Consider the following 21,270-nt stretch of genomic DNA (forward strand, 5'->3'; position numbering starts at 1 on the left):
TATAAAATTAGTAAAAAAATGTTTGGTATTAAAAATTACCGATGAAGGTTAAATAAGCTTAAAGGTTATCATCAGCCGAAATTTTGAGACATACATCACAAATTAAAGCCAGGAAAAACTACTAAAAAATGTGTATACTACAACGGATCGCCTCGTGAATTTCAGTTGCTGTTTAAACAAACTAAATAAAATTGTTTTTACCATTGCATCTGTGTATCAATAATGTATAAAGAAAGTAGAAACAAAGAAACTAGATAATCTACGCTGTGTAATAAAATAAAAAAAGTTACTAAATGTTTTATAATATAAATTTACAAAACGATTACCGAAACTAGAAATAACAGACTACTCGATTACTATTTGTGGTGAAATAACTATTGGGCGTACTCAATTCATGTGAGTCTGCACCTACTGCAAATGTGCAATTGATGTATGAACAAAATGTTTTATTACTAAAATATCAGAGCTGTGTTTTTTCCTAACTTTTTTATCTTTGATGGAAAAGCCCATTTTTTGTTTTTATTTTTGGTCTGTGCACAGCAATTAAATACTTAGCGAAACTAGTTCAAAATTGCTTTTTAATGCTACTAGTAAGAAAAACTATGATTAACTATGTAATATTAAACAAGTGCGATTATTTATCGATAGAATAACTAATAGAACGATATATAGTTAAACCTATTATAGTTATACGAGCGTTTTACAGGCTAGGGCTTAGTAATAAATTGTCAAATTAACATACTGTGATTTTATTGAAAATGTAAGTCAGCTATGCAAACAAATTAATAACATAATTCTGGGCGAGTCACCATTCAAATTATAATTAAATTTTACTGTTTTAGTTGAAATACAAACCCATCGAAAGGTTACAAGTAAAAACTTTTAAATAGTTGAACAAGCTGATCTCCGTCATAAAATTTATAAAATTTTATCAATTTAATCTTACTGCTTTGTTCGGTTCCAGACCGTGAATTACTTTGTTGAGTAAATAACATTAGGTTATTTTATCATTTTATACTATTTTTGGTTTTCCTCAGTAAAGAACAGATTTAAAAAAAGGTTTAAACAAAATGTGTTTATCATAGTCACGCTAGTTAGTCCTTTTGGCTAGTTTTGAGACGTTAGTTCTAAAAATTAGGACTAAGAAAACAAAAAATAAATTATATCCACCACTTTTGAGGGAAAATAATAAGGATCTTTCACTGTATATCTACAGCACGCTGTAAAAAAATAAAAAATACGCCATACGAATTTGAAATTAATTCAATTACGAGTATAAGAAAGTTGTAATTATAAGATAAAAATGTAAACAATTTTTAGTTATTAATATTTTATTTTTATTTTAAAAAAATTTCCAACATTTGTCTAGTATACTTAGTCATACAAAATACAATTTGGGTGTGATTTTTGTTGTGTATAATAAAATTATAAAATATAATAAAGTATGCAAGTAGAAACAAATTTTTTAAAGATATATAACAACTTCAACGATTTTTCTCAATAAAAAACTATGAAGTATGTAAATTTTTTATTTTATTCTAAAGTTAAATAGAATATTTCTGTCAAATAACGTTGATGTTATGTTAACTCTTTTAATCTTATCTTATCATTATATTTTATTTTACAATCTACATTGACTCCCATTTTTTAATTTATAATAGAATACAAATATAATCCATTCGCATTAAATAATACATTTGTGTCACGTTAATTTCAGAGGGAATGGCTCTCATGTTGGCTCCACCTGGTAATAATTTTATGTAACTACTTCCACATAGTGGTTTTATACCTAATGACTAAATGTTTTGGTTTAATTTCAGAAATTGCTGATGATCTTACATTAGAGCGTAATCACCTTTATATATTTATTTTTCTTTAATAGCTTAACGTTCCATTAAAGACCTGCGCTGCCACAGGGTAAGCCTCCCTGGGGCTACCTGGAGCTTAAGGGTTTATTATAACTGTACTAAAATTAATATAATTTTTTACACAGAGTCTAATGTCTAATAGGGTGATCCATCTGATGTAAGACATCAGACTTATCATATTGTTGTTTTGATTTTTATCGCTAGAAACTATGTACATCAACATTTAATTAATTTTTTTTTTTTAGAAAGCGAGTTACAATCAGACGTATATGCAAAAAGAAATACAAACAATAACATGTAATTACAATATTTAATATATTTTGTATAGCAACAGTTTTTAAAATTGATTGTTAGATACTTATTTCTAAATAATAACGATAAATATTTGATTTTGCTTCAAAGTCATAAATCTAAATTGAAATAAATGTTTCAAACATAGCTTTAGATATACTTTACAATATTTAATCGGTTTTAAAGTGGCTATTTTTTTAAAATAAAAAAACTGATTTGTAATAATTCTATAGTTTGATTTAATTTGATATTTGATATTCTGGTTACAGCCATCGATCCACCTAAAGAAATCGAAGGTAAGCACGCGTTTATTTAATATACTTTAATATACCTCAAGGCTTAGATTACCCATTGAAATTAATATAAGTTATTCGATTGATATCTTGACTTCAAATACAAAACAGTCCACTTCATGACCTTGCACAAATATTGTATTTTTACCTTTATTTGGTTTTTTCTCTATTCGTGTTGTATTTTGCTTAAGAAAAATGTATGAGCTGTTGGATCCATTGGATGAAAATTTTTGTAAAGTTTAAAAATTGGGACAGGAGGAGGGGTTTACTTTTGTAACTAAAAAAAAACACTACGGTCTTATTCAGCACAGTCTAAAGCGGTACAGTGTAAATCGTCGTAGCTCAAAGCAAGTACAGTATAAATTACTACATAAGATGTAAGCAAAATTGGGTCAAAGCAATTATTAAGTTTGAATGTAATTTTACATTCATACGCTTTAATGTGAATCTACAAATAGTACAAACCCAGCATAGTACAAACTTTTTTTTTTTTTTTTAACCAAGTAATCGCTAACCTGGAAGGGAACTGTTTACACACTACTTCCTCCCAGGCAGCATCGTTTATTAGCATCCACTACAAAAAAAAGTCAGGTTAGAGCTCAGCTCAACACCCAGTTATTTGGTTGTCTTGCTAAGTTCTACCCGTTCATTCTGAAGGAAAATGTCTGGTTTCCTTCTCTTGTTTGTCATCACCATGGCCACTGTCTTTATGTGAGAAATGTTAAGTCCATGCGCCTTCATCCAATCTCCTACCTTGGCTAGCGCCATGTTATCACCATATCTAGCAGATCCGTCGTGCGACCAGTGCCAATCACGATTACATCGTCCGCAAAACCGACCAGCTGTACTCAGACAGGAAGGTCGAGTCTCAGAAGACTGTCATAGAATATGTTCCACAGTACCGGTCCAATGACAGACCCCTGAGGATCGCCACAATACGAGTACAAAAATAAGCTGGACCAAGCACAGTATACGCTTGACATGAACTTTGACTCGGACTGTATTTATACTGTGCTAGATTTTTTACTTTTAATACTTACTATCATTATGTTTTCCCCTGCGGGTGGGGGTTAGAATACACCTGCGGTAGTCCATGCCAGTCGTAAAAGGCGACCAAAATGGACCAAACAATGGGTAGCAGCGTTGTTTGTATCAAGTATAGATTTATCTATACTTGAATAGAACCTCATAGAAATAAGAGGTGCTACTGCGATGCAGAAGGCAAGGGGAAACCACTGCATTACCATTCCCAACACACAACCATGATACGCTCTTCTAGTAATATAAAAAGTACTAATCATGAACCCAGAGAAACAAATCTGGGGAATATATAGAAGCTATTAGCTCTAGCAAATTATGAAGAAATGAAAAGACTAGCAGATAAAAGAGAAGATTGGTTGAAGCGACAAGGCGAAGCCTTTAGACAATTAAAAAAAAATTATAATTATTTATTAACTTTTGCAGAAAATACAGATCTTGATTTGTCAAGAATTGAAGCTACAAGAAGATTACAAACTCAAAAAGCTATACGAACTATAATCCTTGGGACAATAAGTAAATATTTATATTTAAAAGTTGCAATGGATTTACTTTTCCAACCATTTATACATATATTAGTTAAAACATTTAATCAAAAACATTGGCCAACATAAAGATAACAAACGAGCAGCTATTTTGTATGACAAAATATTTTTTTAACCTAAAGTAACTAAAGAAGTTATTAGCCGAGAGTGACAATTCTTTTCAATGCAGGCACCTTGTATACTTAATAGTTTTTATAATATAAGAAAAGTAGTAACTAGTAGACTAAGTTTGACACATTTTTTTTTTAGGTGGAATTGTACTAGGATTAGGTGATACTGAGATATGTCGTTTAATAGGAATATACAGAAGTACAAACAATCCAAAATTATATACAGTATCTGCTGTGATTGACAGATTTCATATTTGTTTCATAACTGCAAAAGACAAAAGTGTTACCTTGTACAAAACCGTAAAGGATGATATTTGGGAAATAAACACTGAAAAAGCTAAAATGTATTCACTTTGTGATCAGCTCAAAAATGTTGACCAGAAATAATAAAAATAAATTATTTTATTGTACTAGTATTTTAATATGTTTTGCACGTCACATATAAATTATTAATTAGTTTAATGGATTTCATAATAAATTGTTTTGCTACAATTATAAACACTATTATATTGCTTACGTATTGACTTATATTGATGTTTATTTATATTTCATCATGTACGGATAGGATTCAAATAATTGCTTTTAATAATTATTTGATTACTTTCGTGAGATTTGTTGTATCCAAGTTAAAAAAATTCCTTGTTTCACATTTTTAAAAGAATGGCGTATAAAAAGGTTTTATACTGTGCTTGGTTTGGACTGTACAGGATTTATCATCATAATATAATGGTAGGATATTATGACAGCACACTACAAATATGAAAAATATAGTTATCCAAAACTTGTTCAACTGATCAGTCCAAATATATAGTACATTATTCTCAATTTAAAAAGTGGATCCAATTTATGCGTTACTATTTAAGTTTCAAAAATAGATATATAAAAAAAAAAAATAGACAGTTTGGTTGGGCAATAAGTACAATACAATTTGTGGGTTTTCACATTAAATAAAAACACTATGGAAAAAAATTCAATTCATCATAAAACCCAGTGAGACATTGAATAAAAAATCGTCCTGTATTATTATTTGTAGACAAGTGTTAATGAATAAACATCTACTTATACAAATATCTCTTAGCCATACCCCGGCGACGAAACGTTTGTTTTTTACACACAGCAGTTTTTTGTACAGCGTGCAAGTGTAAAACACAAATTCCCGTTCGCCATATAAAACTTTGCATTAAAATGTATAACATTTTAAATTTCAGTACACAGTTTTTTGCGTCAATGAAATGTCGAACAAAGTGTCCACCGGGTTTCTCTTTTTGTATTTAATATTCTGTAACGGTGAACTTACTTTTGCATCTAACGCAGACATAAAAAATCTGTCTGACATTCTCAACGCACTATTTGGCCATCAACAATGGGCGCAGATTACCGATGTGGAAGCTAAACATCGAAACTTTTCAAACGAGTTCATTTCATTTTCAGGAAAGGATTTATTCATTTACAGAGGTCTGTTCTCTCGTGCAAAAAACACTGAGAACTCTCAAGTTAGTGTCGATAACGTGTTTAAAAAACACAACATGGTTATTTGTTTGTTAGGATGCGTATACTTGAACGCGACCGATGTATTTACAACGTTGATTTTACAACTTTTTGATTTAAGAACTAATGAAAGAGATAGATTACGCAAGAGAGCAAGTTATTTTAAACATAAAAAAAACAAGAGAATAAAAAACCTTCCGGAAAACATGACTCATGGACGTTTTTTCACTTACAATTCTAACTCGCAAAGTATACAACTGACAGCTAAAGCACAACTTGAACAACAGACCGAACGGACTGAACATGAAGAAAATGACGATCCAGACGAAGAGGAAAAAAAAGAATGTTTCAGGAGCATTTTAAATTTTACGCACCAACAATTATTGGACAGTCAGCCGATGTTTGAGTACATGTATGACGCATTAGTTTATTTGTTTAACTTGATTCCGCAAGAGGAATTTCATTTATATCCTAACGTATATGATGTACAAAACGTAATAGAGTTAATGAAGTGGTACAAAGATATAGCAATATATTTAAATCACTATTTTCCTACTTATATCGATGGACAAGATGTTCAATTTGATCGTAGTTCCGTTAGATTGTTCAAGGACATTAAACGCAGAAATAGAATTCAATGGAAACCGTTTGTGGACAAATATTGCACACTTCCAATTAAAGACAACGAGCACATCAAAAATTCAATAAAACAATTTAAAGCTAAGTATCCAGATAAAGAAGAAATAGATATCATGTATCAATTTGGAACTCAAATTCAAGAGCTCGTTAATAATGTTATTAAGAATCACTATTTAGATTTAGGTTTCGTGTACACCGAACAATAGCATTATGTTGTCTTTTTCAAAATTTATAATTAAATTATGAATTATTATAATAAAAAAGTCCATGTTTATCTAAACTGTTCAAGTTTGGGCCATGTAAAACGAAATTGTATAAGCTAATTAATTTCAAGAATTTTCTGCCATCGTCGAGACAATTTTGAGGCATACATCACATATTACATACATATCCGTTCATTCTATAGAACTTACTTTAATAAATCACAACACAGTTCTTGCCAAATAGCTTATCAGTCAAAACTATATATATGAAAATAATCGTCTTCCAATACAAATATATCTAACCATTCACCGGGAACGATACGTTTCATTCGCGGGTGTTAAATGTAAGCAAACACATTGAAAAACAATCAAGATTTTATTGTAACATTATATTACATTGCTGTTGTAACTTTAAAGTCAAGTGTTCTACAGACATACCAATACCAACTAAAAACACAATACACGAAAAATAGTGTCATTTGTCTATAAAAACAATACCGAACAATGCGCTCATGAACCGCAATTGCCTATACATAACTTTTTCATTAAATACAAATATATTTTATCTTCGACGCATAACTGAGAATTATTATTTTTGTAATGATGTGTTTTTGTTAATTTATTTATTTTGTGTCTGAATCCATGGTATCCTTTATATCTAATTCAAACTACCCAAACCGATTTCTTCATGTAGCATCTCTTTAGACCAAAAATCATACCCGGACGCTTTATTCGCCAAAAAATCAAAACATTTTAACCCCCTTCTCTTCAAAATAGAGGTAAAGTAAACCATTCAAACGTAAATTTGTAGATTTAAAAAAATCCTTTGCCTTTTATTGGTTAAATGTAATTTTAGCTCAATTGCCGCTTTATTATTTTCTTATGTTCCTTTCATCTGTACTTATAATATGTCATTGGTATATGTGTTCTTCCACCTCTTCAGTATCCAGATTTCTTCGTAGATGAATTTTTGCCTTGGTGTAATTACTCTTACTACATACAAGAACTTTGAGTTTTCTATTTTTTTATGTCTACGACTTTTTGAATGTAAGCAATAAGTACGACGGATGAGATAGTGCACTCCTGTCTTATAATAACTGTTTACTTTTTATATAGAATTATAAAACAGCCTTCTTTCCATGTGCTGTTTTCAATTCCATTAACATTGTCGACTAGTTGACATTGACGATACGAAACTATAATTACTCGGTTCAATCATCAATGCAGTACTAAAACTTTCCACGAGGAGGCTCATGATACTGATTACAATTTTTATATATTTCATAATAATTTAGTAATTGGCTACAAAGTATTTAAAAAAAAAAACCAGTATCCACACTACAAGCAGAAACGTAGGCACATGTATATGTCTTATGTCAAATATGTTAAATATAATATACTGTTTGAATGAGCAGGTTTAATGAGCGACGAAAACGAATTGGCTAGAACATTAAAAATTGTTTACCAGTGTTTAATCTCTTATCTCTAATATATTATATGTATATATATACTCGATAACGTTTTATGTGTTATCTTTTAGTAGTTTTATAATATCTGGCCTTAATAGATTTCTGTCAACATTTACCAGTAGTTAACTTCGCAGTAATAGTGTTGATTGTGTGGAAGTAAATTTTGCTTGTAACTCGAGAGATACTCGCTTGTTTTTTGTAAATCTGTGTTTGTTTTCTTTGTTACGATCCCCTCTATCGATGACGGTAGAGGGAACATCGTAGTGCTGACCGTTCCGGAAGGAAGACGCATAAAGTGTACCGTTGTTCCGTTGCTAAGACGAAAATATTCTAATTTGCAAATCGGATAGCAAAATCGAACAGCGGTGGTCCTGATCACGCGGCATAGACCCCAGTTGGTCTGAGTGGTGTCCCTGGCCCAGTAGCTCGCGTCAGAAATCCTGCAGGCAGTGGAAGACGCGAAAAAACACAAGGTTAGTTCCTATAGTATAACCGTGTTTCACGTCAGACTGTAACACGACTAGATGTCGTAACTTCATGCGCTTAGTCTTGACAGATAGAAGATGTTACCGCAAGTCCAACGCAAGGTTGCGCGGCCTTCTATCTGTCCTAGTGGCCGAGTTATCTTGGAAAAAACACTTTTTTTGTGAATTTTCCGTTTGAAAATTTGCGTTACCGAGTTTTGTTATTTTGCATAGCAACAGCCGTCAACAGCGGGTCAAATTATAGCTTTTGACTGGTTTCCTAGGGAGAAGTGGGATTTTGGGTGTTTTCTCATCGGCAATTGGTTTAAACTACTCCGGGACCTATAATAGGATAATGGTTGATGGCCCTTAGACACTGGAAGTAGGAGAAAAAGTTTTTCAGCCGAGTCTGCAACCACGAAAGAGCATTTGTCTCGTTGAAGTACCGAATAAATTTAGAGCAGTGGTGGAATTATAGATAATGCAATGTAGGTTATCAAGTACTTTTAAGGGTAAAAATGTATACTGTAGTAATAAAATATAAATATTTTATAAGTTTTTAGACTTCTTGCAATATAAATTCCCATAAAAGTTGAAAAAAAGTTGTAAAAAAATGCAAAAAGTGTTGAGAGGGAGCCGGATTTGAACCCGGTACCACTCACTCCTGGGAACCGATCACGCTCGACCGCACCACATATAGTTTTCATAACGCGTTACATTTTTTCTCGGTTAGGTCCCCTCGCCAACCCGCGATAAGGATCTTCGTTCCAAAAAATACCGTGTATTCCCAAGCACTCGAATAAATAAGTAGAATTAAAACGACACTTTAAAATGTTTTTCTGATAAAATAAACAATTATTAAAAGAAGTAGTACAAGCATGCGTCAGAATAATGTAAATATGCAATCTTATATCACAAAATATACCAGCTATGTAAATAATTTTACATAGACACCCAGTAAAAAAATGTAGGTTTCACTATTTCGGTCGATATATAGGGCCAACGATAAGTTGCAAGAAAATCATTACAAATCAGATAGTTTAGCAAGCTGATAGAATTCACATACACCTTACAAATGCTATCGTTTGAGTTATAAACGGTAAGTAACATTATCAAATATTGTACATTTTAGTATGCCTTTATTGATCTACCTTTCTTTGATGTTTGTCCTACTTTAGTACCATTAGGATGTTAGCTATTTCAGACCAAAATACTTGCTACACGAATATATTGGTCTAGTCGCTAATAATTTACCGTTGGTTCTGAAACAAAAAAATAAAAACATGGCTAATGACCTAGTTGTCAAAGCCTTACTACTACTATATGAATAAAATAATAAAAAAATAGAAACAGATCACTACAAAACAAAAACCTTCACAGCCCCGCATAGGTGCTTATAATTTATTGGAGTCTGTGACTAATATAATAGGCTTTTAAGTTTTTCCTTTTTTATAGTCAAAATGAAACTTTACTGCATTTCAATATCGCTAGTCTTTGTAAAGCTGTTGGCAATAGTTACAGGTGATTATTTTATTTTTACACGTACTTTTTTAATGTAGATAAAAATCTAAGAAAAATATCAATATTAAATGTTTCCTTACAGCGGACTATCGGACGTCAATTTTCGTTACAAGTCAGTATCATCTTTTCATATAAAAAAACTGTTTATGCTTTTACATTGTACCGTTTTCATAAATATGTTTGTTATATTTTATTGCAGACTTACACATTAAACTAGCTTTTGAAACAAGTGAGAAACATTTAGTGTTGATTTTCAGACGATTGAAAATAATACTACACTCCACCTTTCCTCCTGTCCTAAACTTGAAACCTCAATAACTTAAAAAATAGTAATACAAAAATGGTTATCAACCAGTCAATATTTGTAGTACATTATTCTCAACCAAAAAAAAATAATGACATGTAATCTTTACCATTTAAATTTCAAAAGCTGATAAATAAAATATTAGATTGGGAGGGGGGGTAAGAACATGGGGAACATGAAAATTTGTGGAAAAATTAGATCACATATGAAAAAAAAAATGTAATTTTTAATTAAACCCAGTGAGATATTGAGTAGCCCATAATAAAAGAATCACCCAGTGTTAACGATTAATTTATTTTAAAATTATTATACAGTTCAAACCATTTTTTTGATTGTAGATGCTGCTGGATTTCGGAATGTAGTTAAACATCTTATTAATGGATATATAACGATGGGTAGTCATAATATTGTATAATTAAACAAATCTAAGCTAAACAATAAAAATATTGATCACTAGTAGAAGACAACTATTTAAAAGTGATATAAATCATACATATTACTCTTAGATCTTAATGGAATCTGTCTGGAAAAAACACTGATGTTACCTCTTTCAAACTCAAAATAAAAATGTAATAAAACAGTACTGTGCAAATAATTTCTGAGTTAATAATAGTTATAATTTTTTCTACTTTCAACTCTGCCTTTCGTTAATATTAGAATAAAAAAAAATCCCATATCATTAAATGATCAACTTATGTTATTTTTATTTCAGAACAAATTTCTTTGATGTTAGCTATACCGGGTAACAATTTATGGACGTATTTGCATATATTTGTTTAATAATCATTAATCAGTAAATTTAGGCATAACTTATTTTCGGTTTAATTTTTAGAATGTACAAGAGCGTATGCTGAGTTTCGCGACTTACAAGGTAGTATATTTTTATATAATATTCCATATTTCTAGTACTTGTCATACCCAAAAGAAACGACACTATTTTTCGTACAAAGTGATTTAATTTTTTTACTTAAAAAAAAAAAACACTCAACTTGAGCCTTCAACGAACTCGCCATTGGAGTGAATACACTTGGCCAATCTTGTATTCTACTGTTCGAAACATTGTTTAAGTTCATCTTTTATAATGCCCGACAGCGCCTCAGTCGTTTTTGTCTTTACTCCAGCAACGTCCGTGAAACGCTTTCCTTTCATTCGGTGAAATAAAAAGAAGTCACAGGGGGCTAGATTGGGCGAATAGGGAGGATGGGGTACAGTGGTCATACCATTTTTGGTAAAAAATCGGCGCACATAGAGGGTTGTATGAGAGGAAGCGTTGCAGTGGTGGTTAAACTAGGCCTGGGTGATCTTATATTTACAATGATGTGTTTTTATTTACTTTTTTTTTTGCGTCTGTACCCAAGATATCTTTTTAACGTACTTTCTTCGTGTAGCGACGCTGTAGTAGACCAGAAATTATACCTGTTAAGTACTTTATCTGACCAAAAATGTCATCGCTCCCCTTTCAAAATCGAAAAAAAAACCAACAAAATTTAGATATTTTTTGAATTTTTTTTTTTTACTACTACTACAACTTTTACAACTGCTGCTGCTGCTGCTGCTAATACTACTTTTGCTACAGTTGATGTATATAATATAATATATATTTTTTCATACAATAGTAAATTGTTTTTTCGTTTGTCATTTACATTTTATTTGCTTTATTAGTCTATCTGTTTTTAGTAATAATTGTTTTTCGTTTTTTTACCAATACTACTACTACTACTACTACTACTACTTTTGCTACAGTTGACACTTAATTTTTTTTTAATAACTGATAATGATTTTCCATTTGTTAATTACATTTTATTTACGGCTCCATTACATTTTTTTTAAATAGAATTAATTTTTAATTTTTAAGCATATACTTGACCTTGGGTACTATGCTTTTAAATATATTTTTATTGTTGTCTGTGAAAACTGAACCTCCTTAACTTACTTACTCACTTACGTATAATACTCTTTTACTGTGCAAGATTATACTGGGTTTTGTTTAATCTGTATTGATTTGAACCTACTATTCATAGGTTCGCATCGAAGCGTTTATTTAAATATTTAAAATTGATTTTATAACAATATTATTCCTGTAGACCAGTGAATTCCTCGCCCCAACTATTCCTAGACCTCACTGTACTGACTTTCATTCATTATTTTTTGGTTTTTTCCTATGACTTACACTTTCAATTGATAGAAGTCAGTTCGGATAAGAAATGATTAACATTTCTGATCCCTAGCCCAACTTTAAGTACTTTTTCATAATTGTTTATTATGAATTGGTAATATCGAAAAATTCTACATTAAAAACTAAGTAAGTAAGGTGTTTTTAATTATAAAAGTGATTGTTAAAACCTAAGAGTGTGAACTTATTAGAAGTGTCATAATTCACCTATTTTCTAAAATGCATTTTTTTTAAATTTTAGAACCATATTTAATAGCTGAACAGGAAATATTGCAAGGAGTAATAGTGCATATTACAGGTAAAAATTAAATTTAACATAATTATACGTATATTTTACATTAATTATTATTATTTGTTCCAAGTAATATCAAGTTTAGAGTGATTGTTATTGACAAAAAAAAAAATTGTGTTTGATTTATTATTTAATTATTTTATATATTTCTTACAGGTATCCCTGTGCCTCAACTCGTAGGCAACGAAGGTAACCATACATTAATTAACATGCGTAAATAGCCCTTAAATGCTTATAGTAAAGACGGGGAGGTCACAATTATACAGAAACTATTATAACTTAAAGTAATAAAATTACTTCTAAATAAAACCTTCGATGCAAATCTGTAGACGTTAGGAATATTAAGCATTGATAAGAACACTGTAAAGGTACATAGTAAACACTGTAATAATGTTCTATAATTTTTTATATTTTCTTGAAAATACTGAAATTTACTCATTTCTGCAGATATTGAAAATCATACATTAGATTGGCTAGGACATGCTAGAAGACTTATAACAAGTGAAGTTACGACATCTTTAGCTTTCGATGCCATAGGTGTAGGTAAGCTTAGTAATTATCTTAGACTTTTACTGGGTTTGCTTTTAGTTATATTGAATTATGCCATTTTACATATTACTCGAATAATGAATTAATAAAAACAATTATTTTTCAATTCTGTGTTTTTAATAATAATCATAAATAATACCTAATAACAATCATATCACAGCAGCACACAAACTTTTTTATTATTGTTATAAAAGTAAAGAAATCGCCACCACATAGAATTAATTTGTCTTGTCCTAGCATATAATTATTACTAATATTATGAATACACCTATTTTGTGTCCTTTAAATTAGTTTAGAAAAACCAATTTTTTTTTCTTTTATAGTCGGAAGCGAACTAGTAATTCGCGAAGATTTTACCAAGTTGTGTCGTTTAATAGGTTTGTTCAGAAGTATAAAATTCCCAGATTCATTAATACAATTTGCTGAAGTTGACATTTACGGTACTTGTAGCTTAACTACAATTGATGGAAGAGAATACAAATATAGACGTTTTAGTGGCATAACCGTGGAAGTACAACTCTTTAATATTACAAAAGTAGTAGAACTCTTTATTGTACAGTTAAACAATTGGTAATATAGACGAGGAATCGTAGCCAACTTTTTAAATATTGTATAGTAGTGTTGTTATTTTGCACCAATAATATTTATATGCCGCACTTAAAATTAAAATTATCAATAATTACAATATATATTTTATAATATATAATTTTGCTCACAATTATAAACCTATTTATTGCTTTATTTATTGGTTCATAGTGATTTTTATCACTATTTACCGTACGGAATTTTATTCGGAGACTCATTATTTATTGGCTCATTATTAACGACCACTCTTTTCCACCTATCCATCTATCTGTTGCACTTCTTCGATATTATTTATTCACATCAAGCACGGGTGGGGTGATGTTCGTCTACCGGTTATCGTCTGGAGAAGCGGAAGACCACGAGATTGAAATGACACGGCCGTTGAAAAAGTCATCGGACCGTGTCAGACACGTCGATAATCTGGAAGAAAATATTAGCTGCAAAATTCTTTGGAACACAATTTATTCGAGCAATAGTTGGAGGAGAATAAATAAAACCATTGGAATCATTTGACATATTTTTAGAAATATTTGGAGTATTGAAATCACCAATGAAGATAACCATATGGTCGAATAATTATAAATTAAAGTTTTGAAAGAACTCAAAAATGTCTCATAGGACGTAGACGGTAAGTTAGGCGGAAGGTACATACACCACCAACTAAAAACTTTTTTTGAATTATAATTGAAACACACAAAAATATGTTCAACGCTATTATTAGTACTATAAATTACATAAGCAGGTATGGTGATGCGTATACCAACAAGAACCCTACCACCTCTAGAATAGCTGCTAGTGACACTACTACTATCACATCTAAAAATATTATAATTACTTAAACTTAATTCTCCATCGGCTTTTCGCCATTGAGCCATGTTTCATATTTATTTGAAGTAGATGTACACTGGATTGACAGGTCACGAAATAGATCGTTAACTATATTAGAAATTGACTGAGGAGTTTCATCGGACGCAGGAACATTAAATACCATAAGTTTAGAAGTCTTTGACAACCTTTCCTGTGTTTCATGTAAGATATCACATTCAGAGGCAAGAATCTGAAGTGATTTAACCTCAATGGCCAAAGCGGCGTTTTAATCTTTGACCAGGACCAATTCAGTAGATAACTTATCAAGTGTAGACGAAAAAGATTTTAGATTTTTTTCCAGACTCTTAATACTATTTACACTAGTTACCAGATTACTATCGTGGGCCGAAACAGTCAATTGAGTGGATAACAATAAACTCCAGACACCATCTAAGGTTACTTCCTTTTGGTTTTTTAACGCCCGTCTGGTCACACGCTGTGATTTAGGCGAGTTGTTTTTTACCGTGACATTAAAATAACAAGAACGCCCGGTAAACGAAGAATAGATTACACAGATAGCTCATCAATTAATATGACGCCGAACCAATTGTAGTTAGGCAATATAACATAGCCGAATAGCGGAAACGATAATCCAGCTCCTCCACGGGCGAACAGGTATTAATATTATAAACAGGTAAAAGTAAAACCATAAAAAGAAAAGGAGCACAACCATTACACTATAGAACAACGCTAAAAACATTGGAGTGTGGACCAATCGCAACCCACATGTTACTCGCAAAAATGCTGTTACTGTACATATTGAACAATCACCTATGTAAATAAATTTACAACGGTACACTGCCAAATATATTTCTGACTCTCTCTTTTTGTCGAAATACAAGCCATAAAAAGCATAAGAAAATCACTTGGAAACTATTCGTTTAATAAGGTGTTTGAATTATTCATTGGTTTAATACGGTTTTTAGTACACTTTTAATCAAATTTGTATGGACAAATATTAAAATATTGATTGAAAAGTATCTATACGTTATAATATATGTATTGATGATATAAAATTATATTTTCTTATTTGTATCTTATTCCTAGTAAATGGTTTGTGACAAAATATAATCAACAAGACAAAAGAAAATCACTTCAAAATATTTCGTTCAACGAGCCAGTCAAATTAACCATAGTCTTCAAAAGTTGTAAGTATGCTTTTAACAAAATATGTTTGAGCCTCTATTGAAATAATTACTGCAACGTATAAATAGTTAAATATGCATTGAAGATAAAAAATTGTATTTTTTATTTTGAATCTTAAACACAGGGTGATCCACTTATCGTGAACCACTCAAAAGTTTGGAAGGGTGTAAAAACTAAAAAAAAATTTGAAAAATTGAGATCACATGGTATAAAAAAAAAATATGAAAAAAAAAGGTTAATTTCTCATTAAACCTTATGAGATATTGAGTGGTTCACGATAAGTGGATCACCCTGTATTCTAATAAGTTTAAGTTGTACTATATTTTGCATTATTTATTGTTGTATTAACGCCAAACGGCAATTGTGTAAGTAAACATGAATATAAGACGAATATATGAAATAACAAGTATTAAAATTGAAATTAAGCGAGTAACAACAAAGTGTAATAATTCTAAACAAGTATCTTAAACTAAACATTAATCATTAAGGTAAAAACTATGAGGTAGCGTTATTAAGGAAACGTAGCATTCGATGTAGAGGATAGTTATAACCGTAAGAGGTTGAATGTGGAGGAATATAGAAACATCAGTTTTTGTGATGGTATGGACAATGTCGACGGTAGATTTCAAATAAATGGGCTTAGCTTCTGTTTGGTGGTTAGATAATACTTTATGGTTTGAGTTCAGTTTGATTTTCATATTTTCCTATCACTTATCTTTTGTCAATTTTCTCTTGTCAACATCCTAAATCAATGTCGGGAAAACAGTTTCAGAAAAAACAAAGGTTTCTCCGCTCACAGAAATACATATTACAATCATGGAAATATTTTTCCCCTTTCCTCCCTGACCTATACCCTCCTCTAATTCCATAACTCTGGTCTAAACTCTTAAAATTGATGACGAAATCCCAGTTAAACCCTTAAGACATAGTATTGTTAATACTCTGTTCTCATTATGTCTCCATTCCACAGTGCTAACCATACCAAAAAAATATCTCACTAAGTTTAGAACTAAATCGAATGTTTTACAAAAAGTTATGGTAGGCCTAAAATTAAGTTAAATAATATTATGTTACATTTTTCTTAAATTTTAAGAGAGAGGGGTGATTTTTTTATAATCATTGACACAGTAAAGTATCCTACATGTACGATTACTGGCTCGTAACATAAAAAATGAATTTATCAATCTATATAGATAGGAACTAGGATGTCTTTAGCTATTCTAGTAAAAAAATAATACTAATCAAATGTGTTAATTAAAAAAAAAATTGTCGTGAATCCAAAACCTTCTCGTCTTCCTTCTGGAGGAGACTGTGAACAATTTTAATTGCTCTTATGTTTATTATTTTTTGCAGATAAAATGAAACTTCTCTGTGTTTTAATATCATTTTTCTTTTCAAATGTTTCGGCAGAAAACAGTAATTATTTTACTTTATTTACATACTCACCTACACGATGTAGGTAAAAATGTATATAAAAAAATAGGTAATATTTAACTCTTCTTTACAGCGGACTCCCCATACGCAGGGTCGGTCGCCATTACAAGTCAGTAACATTTTGAATTTTTAGATTGTTCACATTTTTTTTTTTTACAATTTTTTCCATACTGATTTTACAAATATTTTTTAAATAATTTACTATAGACAGACACATCCAGATGGCTTCTGACCATTACTATGATCCAGAAGAAAGTAAGATAATATATACAAACGTTATATACTAATTTATAATTGTGTTCTTATGTTTGCGTAATAGCCAAATTATTTATATATATATATAATAGTTTATTATTTCTATTAATATTCCAAGTGCACGAGTTATGTAGCTAGTTTCAGTGAACCGAACACTGCATTAATGTAACTGCATTTGTAATATTATATCATTTTGAATACGTTTTTTTTTTTATATTTTCGGTTTGGGTTGCGACCGCACCATTGCACATAGACACGTGCCGCCATTGACAGTTTCTATTATTTATTAAGGGCACACTTGACTGTAGGAAGGGCCCATTTAACACAACAGGGGGAGTCGTCTAAGCCATGATGACATTTTATATTTATTATGGTTTTTTTTTTTTTTAATTTAAAGCTGAACCTTTATTCGTTTGATATAGATGGATTGGAGTATGTAATTAGTAAAATTGTTGATGAAGATTTATATAATATAGGTAATATTAATTATTTAGCAATAAAAAATAATAAACATAAATCTTGATAGTAGAAAAAATATTTGAAATTTATATACAGATAACAACAAACGATCTTGTTTAAGCAAATTTATCAGCGATTTAAATCATATCTTTTTATTTATCTTATTCTAATAGCCACAGTTTACATACAGCCATAATTTTTTCATGAAGTTGCTTGATCCAAGTATTTTCTTCCGAAATATTACTACTTAATATGTTTTTTCTATTTGGACCTTCGTATTCTAATTTATACAGATTAAAAAATATTATTGTTATCTTATTTAATGTTGTTTCCAGAGACTATGAGTTTGATGATCGTTTTACCGGGTAAATTGATATTCGTTGCAATTTTTTGGAAATATTTCTACACAATTGTTTGATATTCATTAAAATATATACAACAGTTATGTTTTAATTTCAGAACTTGCATTAACTGATAAGATAGAAGACGAACAAGGTAATAAATATTTACTATTATGTGTAACATATTTCATACATACAATGCGTAAATACACAGAATCACTTTTACAATATTAATTTCTATTATGAGAAAATATTTACATTCAAGTTTTTATTATTTTTATTTTAGAATCTTTGATTAAACAGGAATACATGCAAAGAGAAATATCTCAAAACATTTGTAAATATAAAATACAAAATTATTTTTAAATAAACAATTATCATCAAAATTAATAGTTACTTATTTATAAAGAAAATCTTTGGAAAATGATATTAATTTTCAAATTTATAAAACGATTGTTGTTTTCTAAACTTATGATTATCGCACGAAAAAAATCCTATCCACAAAAATACTTCACTTTATTTAGGTTTTTTAGGTTTTTTTTATTTAATAATAACTTTTACTTTTAAGCTTTTGATGATCGTTTAAAATACGATTCAAATCGTTCATAAAAATGTTGCTATAAGAATAATTTTATTTTTATGTAACATTTTGCATTGATTAATTGGTCTGTTTAATATAAGTTTTAGAGTGACTGTTAACGATAAAATATTAAAACCGGGTTTAATTAAATAGATAATTGTTTGATATCTTTGTTATAGATATTCCTGTGCCTGATGCACCGGATGATACAGAAAACAGTAATTACGAATTTATTCAATAGTAGTAGATAAAAGTTATGGCTTGTTTTATAAATGACATATATTATATTTATTTATATATTTTATGTTAACACATTATAAACACGAATTAATTTATAAAGTTTTATTAACTACAAGATGCTTTATTCATTTTAAAGGTTTTGAAGATTTAAATTTGTTCAGTCTTGGAAATGACAGAAGAAGTCTTACTAGAAAAGCTTTAAAAAATGTAATTCTCCATAAATTAGGTGAATATAAATAAAGTGTTTTAACGGTATTGCTTTTTAAACCATTATATATATATACATATATGAGCAAAAAAAACAAAGTACAAAGTACTTTTGTCGATAGTAGAATACGGATACCGTGTATAGTGTTGTAAATATTTTTTTAAACTTTATTTAAACACTTATTGAAGTTGTGTCTTGCACAATAAAAAAATGATTGGCTAGTAAGCTAAATTTAGCAAAACATTTTTTTTTATTTACATTTAAATGTTTTTGCTATGGGTACACTTTTTTTTTCTTCTAACCGATTTCACGTAACGAAAAATGTATGGGTGTGGCGCAATCTAGCGGTTGTTTTTTTACCAAGAGATGGTGCATGGGTGTTTTTAATTTTCACCGCTAGATGGCACCAAAACGGATTGCAAAATACTCATACCATTCAATGTTTTACTGTGAAGCGGAGAAATGAACTTTTTTTGTACAAATTAACTGATAAAACGGATTTTTTTTTAGCCGCAGCTGCATTTGAACCACGAATAAGCCAAATAGGGGAGATGTATCGTGTTTTTAAGTTGTGTAATTTGTTAGCAATGTGGATAAGTACATACACTACATTATTAACATCTACTGATGTTAATAATTCTATTGATCGCATTTGTATCTTAAACGATGAATCCAACCAAGTTACAAAATACAGATCTATTGAGGGCACATATTATCAAGTAGACGAGGTTATCGTCGATGTACCATTAATAAGTCTTGAACAACTGCTGATGGACAGTGAATAACGTGAAAAAATTATGAAGAATTTATGGAACATATTTTATGATTTACACTCATTATATAAGGTATAACTCCTATAAAATATTTTGTGTGCACTTATATACTTTATAATTTCAAAAATATCTGAATTTTTAATTGATTGTATGTAATTCATAATAAACTGTTTCGTTCACGATGATTAACACATTTGTTTCTCATGTATTTATGTTATTGCTTAAGACTTTATTTTGCTAGGAAACAGGTCTTAAAACCTAGTTTGGTCACTTTGAGGATGGTAGTGTTCTATCTCGCTTTCTACAAAACTTCTTTGCCATATGAAAGAGGCCGTCTTAGCCGAGTTAAATATCAATAAAATCACAATACAGAGAATCAACAAGTAACAATATACAAATGTATTAAAACTATTGTATTTGTTATCATATTTTTTTGGGGGATTTTCCTTAATCCGGATTACTCGCTCTCGTATTATAGTGGCTGTCTAGTTCTTACTTTATATCAAATAAATTACAATTTAAATTATTTTATGTGTACATTATAAAGACAAGTGAGTGTAAAACTAGTAGCTGTTAAAAAATAGTCCAAAATTTACGTCAGTGAATTGTAGATAATATGACGTAATCGTTAAAAAAATAAACCTAAGTAAATAAATTAACAACGGTATAGTTTTCGTCGAAATACAAGCCAGACAAGACATAAGAAAGTCACTCTAAGACGATTTGTTCAATAAGATGTTCGAATTACTCATTGTTTTAAGAAGTTGTAAGTACGCTATAATCCATAATGTATGGACAAATTATAAATTTATAAGACCAACTAAATTACACATAACTACTAAAAAATATTGTTCTGAGAGAGATTGGTCAGTCAATCTTATCACAACTTCGTGGGTAAATACTTAACAACTTCTACATTTGTAAATAAATTCTGACCAATCAGAGTGCAGATTAGCTGGTTGACCGCTCTCTTATCATATGGGCTGTCTAGTTTTTAGTCAACACAAATCGAATTTAAATTTAAAATCTTTTTTTGTAAAACTTAAATAAACGTGTAGTTGTAAAACTAATAGCCAACAAGAAAATAGTCTAGACTCCATTTTGGTGTAATGTAGATATGAAATAAAATAAAAAA

At 30.0% G+C, this 21,270-nt stretch overlaps 2 protein-coding genes across 7 annotated transcripts; both read left to right on the forward strand.

Annotated features, from left to right (window-relative positions):
- Nucleotides 1–9,395: 9,395 nt before the first annotated feature.
- LOC126847910 (uncharacterized) lies at nucleotides 9,396–13,960 on the forward strand. Of its 4 annotated transcripts, none has more exons than XM_050588359.1 (11): nucleotides 9,396–9,507; nucleotides 9,864–9,929; nucleotides 10,012–10,041; nucleotides 10,129–10,158; nucleotides 10,572–10,628; nucleotides 10,946–10,975; nucleotides 11,066–11,104; nucleotides 12,648–12,704; nucleotides 12,855–12,887; nucleotides 13,146–13,241; nucleotides 13,571–13,960. In XM_050588359.1, exons 2-11 carry the CDS (start codon nucleotides 9,869–9,871, stop codon nucleotides 13,819–13,821), a joined length of 684 nt encoding a protein of 227 aa, XP_050444316.1. In that variant the 5' UTR covers nucleotides 9,396–9,507; nucleotides 9,864–9,868; the 3' UTR covers nucleotides 13,822–13,960. The 4 variants fall into 4 exon arrangements, with proteins under 4 accessions (XP_050444316.1, XP_050444333.1, XP_050444322.1 ...); XM_050588376.1 differs by having other exon boundaries at nucleotides 13,146–13,237; nucleotides 13,571–13,691; XM_050588365.1 differs by lacking the exon at nucleotides 10,572–10,628.
- Nucleotides 13,961–15,559: 1,599 nt separating this feature from the next.
- Nucleotides 15,560–20,252, forward strand: LOC126847820 (uncharacterized). Of its 3 annotated transcripts, none has more exons than XM_050588224.1 (12): nucleotides 15,560–15,676; nucleotides 15,747–15,847; nucleotides 17,199–17,261; nucleotides 17,353–17,388; nucleotides 17,487–17,534; nucleotides 17,957–18,010; nucleotides 18,329–18,358; nucleotides 18,453–18,488; nucleotides 18,621–18,671; nucleotides 19,094–19,132; nucleotides 19,291–19,380; nucleotides 19,873–20,252. In XM_050588224.1, exons 3-12 carry the CDS (start codon nucleotides 17,204–17,206, stop codon nucleotides 20,145–20,147), a joined length of 717 nt encoding a protein of 238 aa, XP_050444181.1. In that variant the 5' UTR covers nucleotides 15,560–15,676; nucleotides 15,747–15,847; nucleotides 17,199–17,203; the 3' UTR covers nucleotides 20,148–20,252. The 3 variants fall into 3 exon arrangements, with proteins under 3 accessions (XP_050444181.1, XP_050444197.1, XP_050444189.1); XM_050588232.1 differs by having other exon boundaries at nucleotides 15,618–15,644; XM_050588240.1 differs by lacking the exon at nucleotides 17,199–17,261.
- The last annotated feature ends 1,018 nt before the right edge of the window (nucleotides 20,253–21,270 follow it).

Source organism: Adelges cooleyi, unplaced genomic scaffold, assembly GCF_023614345.1.
Source record: "Adelges cooleyi isolate 19-005CV unplaced genomic scaffold, UGA_ACOO_1.1 ACOO_flye_CR_arks_rails_tigmint_CR_PRNA_1, whole genome shotgun sequence".
NCBI classification, from domain to species: Eukaryota; Metazoa; Arthropoda; class Insecta; order Hemiptera; family Adelgidae; genus Adelges; species Adelges cooleyi.